Genomic DNA, 4,046 nt, shown 5'->3' on the forward strand with positions numbered 1-4,046 from the left:
CTAGGTCATGTGTAGGGTAATTCTACTCATGTGGCTTAAGTTGCCTAGACGCATACGCTACCACCCTATCATCTTGCATCAAAACACAGCCAAGACCTTGAAGTGATGCATCTGTGTAGATCACAAATCTCTCACCACTAACAGGGATGGTAAGAACTGGTGCCGAAGTCAATCTCGTCTTCAGTTCCTCAAATGCCTGCTCACAGCGGTGGTCCCAAACAAACTTCACATCATTCCGAGTCAAACGAGTCAAAGTTGCAGCAATTTTGGAGAAACCCTTAATGAAACGCCTGTAGTATCCTGCCAGTCCCAAGAAGCTATGAATCTCAGTGACAGTAGTAGGCCGTTTCCAACTCATCACAGCCTCCACCTTGGCAGAATCTACTGAAACTCCATCCTTAGAGATCACATGCCCCAAAAACTGAATCTGCTCCTGCCAAAAGTCACACTTCTCAAACTTAGCATAAAGTTGATGCTCACGTAGAGTCTGAAGTGTAATGCTCAAGTGTCTCTCATGCTCTTCCTTAGTCTTGGAATATATCAGAATGTCATCAACAAATACCACAACAAACTTATCCAAGTAAGGTTGAAACACTCGATTCATCAAATCCATAAAAGTTGCCGGGGCGTTAGTCAACCCAAAAGGCATGACTAAGAACTCATAAAGGCCATAACGAGTCCTGAAGGCAGTCTTGGGAATATCTTCCTCCCTAATCCTCAGCTGATGGTAACCTGTACTCAAGTCAATCTTAGAGAACAACTGCGCCCCTCTGAGTTGATCAAACAAGTCATCAATGCGTGGCAATGGGTACTTGTTCTTAATAGTGACCTTATTCAGTGCACGATAGTCAACACATAAGCGGAGTGACCCATCATTCTTCTTGACAAATAGAACAGGCACTCCCCAAGGTGATGTGCTAGGTCGAATAAACCCCCGATCTTGTAACTCTTGAGTTTGCTTCTTCAACTCACTCAATTCAACTGGCGTCATTCTGTAGGGTGCCCTAGAGATAGGTGAAATACCAGGAGTGAGGTCGATACAGAAATCCATTGCCCTCCTAGGAGGCAAACTTGGAATATCCTGAAACACATCTGCATACTATGACATTGTAGGCAATTGCTCTATAGTCACACATTTCTTAACCACCTCAATGTGGGCGAGAAATCCCATAGTCATGGTGCCCTCGAACTCTCCACACTTATATCGAGAAAGTGACTGTCTCGGAATTGAGAATACAATAATCCTCTTATAATAGTCCAACTGAGCATGATATCGAGCCAACCAATCCATACCCAGTATAGCATCAAAGTCTCTCATACGCAATACTATCAAATCAATAGGATACTCCAATTCCCCAATTATAATAGGACAAGCACAACATATTCTATCAAGTGTCGTCGCGCTCTTGAGTGGAGTTACAATAGATAATGAATTACTCATATGTCCAAGTTCTAATCCCAGTGTCTCCACAAATGATAATGCAATAAAAGAATATGAAGAACCTGAATCAAATAGTACTCTAGCTATACTGCCATAAACAGTAAGTGTACCTTCCATTGCTGGTGGTGCACGGTCCTGTCTCCCATCCGGGACAACTGCATTAAACCTTGCACGTCCGTGTTGTTGTGGTGCCTGGCCTCTCTGCTAGTTATTTTTGTGAGGCTTGGGACAATTACGAGCCAAATGTCCTTGCTCACGATAATTGTAGCAATACCCGCTGAACTAATATAGCTGTGCATCATGAGGTGTGGCTGTTACTAAAGCCTTGGTTTGCTCACCTTCACCAACTCTTTGACGTTTCCCAGCTCGCCAATCTTGTCTCCCTCTCTGCTAAGATTGACCCTGCCAGTTTCTCTGAGTCTGCTGCTGCTGATCCCTCTGATTCTGTTGAAAGCTGCTCTGATTCTGTTGAGAGCTGCTAGCCCCCTTACTTTTCTGTTCTGCCCTATGCTCTTTCTGTTTTTAAAAGGCAATGATATTATTCTCCTCTACCGCCATGGCACATTCCACCACTTTAGCATATCTATCACAACGATGACCCAGCACAAACTTTTTCACATGAGAGATCAACCCTCGCTCAAACTTTCTAACCTTGTGCAACTCATTTGCAACAATGTGAGGAGCGAATCGGGATAGCTCTGTAAACGTCCTCTCGTACTCACTGACTAACATCTCATTATTCTGTTCCAACTGCATAAACTCAGTTGCCTTCTTCTCCCTCACTGATAGTGGGAAGTATTTGTCGTTGAACCGAGTTTTAAAATCATCCCAGGTCATAGCTGTAATGTCCACAACCATCCTGGTCTCTGACTGCCACCACTGGCGTGCCTCACCAGATAAAAGAAAAGCACCAATCTTCCTTTTCTGCACCTCAATGCAGTCCATCATCTCAAAATATTTTTCCATATCTTCAATCCACTTCTCGGCATCAAGTGGATCAGTAGGTCCGACAAATTCAACAGCTCCCAATTTGCGTATATCTCTGATAAATCCAATCATAGGATTCGGCGCATAAGGTTCATCCTCCAATAGAACATTATCATGGTCAACACCACCACGACCAGCACCTCCTTGACCTCTGCCTCTAGCAGGTCGTCCTCTGCCTCTTCTAGCTCCTGACATCCTATTTCCAATAAAGAATGTCAGTGATAAGTCTCACAAGTAACTTATACTTTAAACTAGAGCATGGTAAGAGAGCAAAAATTCGTATAAGTATATGCTCCTATTCTTACTATCACTTCATTTAGCCAGGTAATTCTTAACCTAGGCTCTGATACCAAACTGTAACGACCCACTCCACCACATGGTATGATATTGTCCGCTTTGGGCCTGAGCCCGTACGGTTTTACTCTTGGGCTTCACCCCAAAAGGCCTCATACCAATTGGAGATGACACACTTACATATAAGCACTTCACCTTTTCTCTACCCAGGCGATGTGGGACTGTACACCCGCAGCTCGCTAGTGTGGTAGCTTGACAGTGTCTCTCGCACCCGCCCACGGCACACTCGCCCACAAGGTCATCACAATCCACCCCCCTTGGAGGCCTGACGTCCCCGTCGGCACACTTCCGGCTGGGTCAGGCTCTGATACCAAACTGTCACACCCCAAATTTTAACACAAAGACTCTTTGTCTTGTATGTAAAATCTGATGTATAACTTCCACCAATTCTCCACATACATCCATCATAAAATATAACTATAATGAATCCCATCATCCAATTTATTAACATGAGTGTCTGACAAACATAAATCAAATCCATAAATAGAGGTGAAAGTCCATCTAACACAACAAAACATCTATTACCACTGAAACAACTCGATAAAGTTTCATAAAACATTAACTTTATTACAATAATCATAATAAAGGAAAACCGAGCTAAAATCCGACTTTGACATGCGTCTCCATCACGTTCCTACTCTACGAGCACCTAAAATGTGATAATGGGGTGAGCTCACAAGCTCAGTAAGAAATGCTAAACACAATCATTGTTCAGCAAGCTAACTTTACCCATATATATAAGCAACTCAATAAATGCATTAATTAATTATGCATATTCCAGTTAATTGTAAACGCAATCAATGACCATCATTTATTTTTGATAAATCTGTATATCTCACATGAGCCCCGGGCTCCCGTCCAATAAAGTGGTGTGAATCGTATAGTCCCTGACTACCAAAAACACACGTGTGGCTGGATTATACGTCTACTCCCCAGATAATCTCTGATCACGTCCACACAATAAGGGCTCATTAGACCCATGGCCATAATAAAAGGGTAGTGCACTCCCAATAGGCAGGTCCCTGACCATACCCAAAAGTCATCATAGGGTCAGTCCCTAACTACCCCTCCGACTAATCCAAATTCATCCATTAATTATTAATTATGATGAATTATGAAAGATATCATTAATTAATAATTCAAATTAATAGTTAATGCACCCAAATATCATTTTAATTTAAAAATAGAACCCTAATGATCCAATTAGTAAGAGTACAAAATTTCTGGATAAAGTCTAACATTAAATATAAGACCTTGCAAAATT

The 4,046-nt window shown here is 42.3% G+C and overlaps 1 protein-coding gene across 1 annotated transcript; it reads right to left on the minus strand.

The window, feature by feature from the left end:
* Nucleotides 1-1,099: 1,099 nt before the first annotated feature.
* LOC132305106 (uncharacterized) lies at nt 1,100-2,623 on the minus strand. Its single transcript, XM_059802786.1, has 3 exons — nt 2,052-2,623; nt 1,780-1,957; nt 1,100-1,645 (listed from the first exon to the last, which is right to left on the minus strand). The coding sequence occupies exons 1-3, from the start codon at nt 2,621-2,623 to the stop codon at nt 1,100-1,102; spliced, it is 1,296 nt and encodes a 431-aa protein (XP_059658769.1).
* Between the last annotated feature and the right edge of the window lie 1,423 nt (nt 2,624-4,046).

This window comes from Cornus florida, unplaced genomic scaffold (assembly GCF_030987335.1).
Source record: "Cornus florida cultivar Cherokee Brave unplaced genomic scaffold, ASM3098733v1 CherokeeBrave_3.0.0_Hap2_Chr04, whole genome shotgun sequence".
NCBI classification, from domain to species: Eukaryota; Viridiplantae; Streptophyta; class Magnoliopsida; order Cornales; family Cornaceae; genus Cornus; species Cornus florida.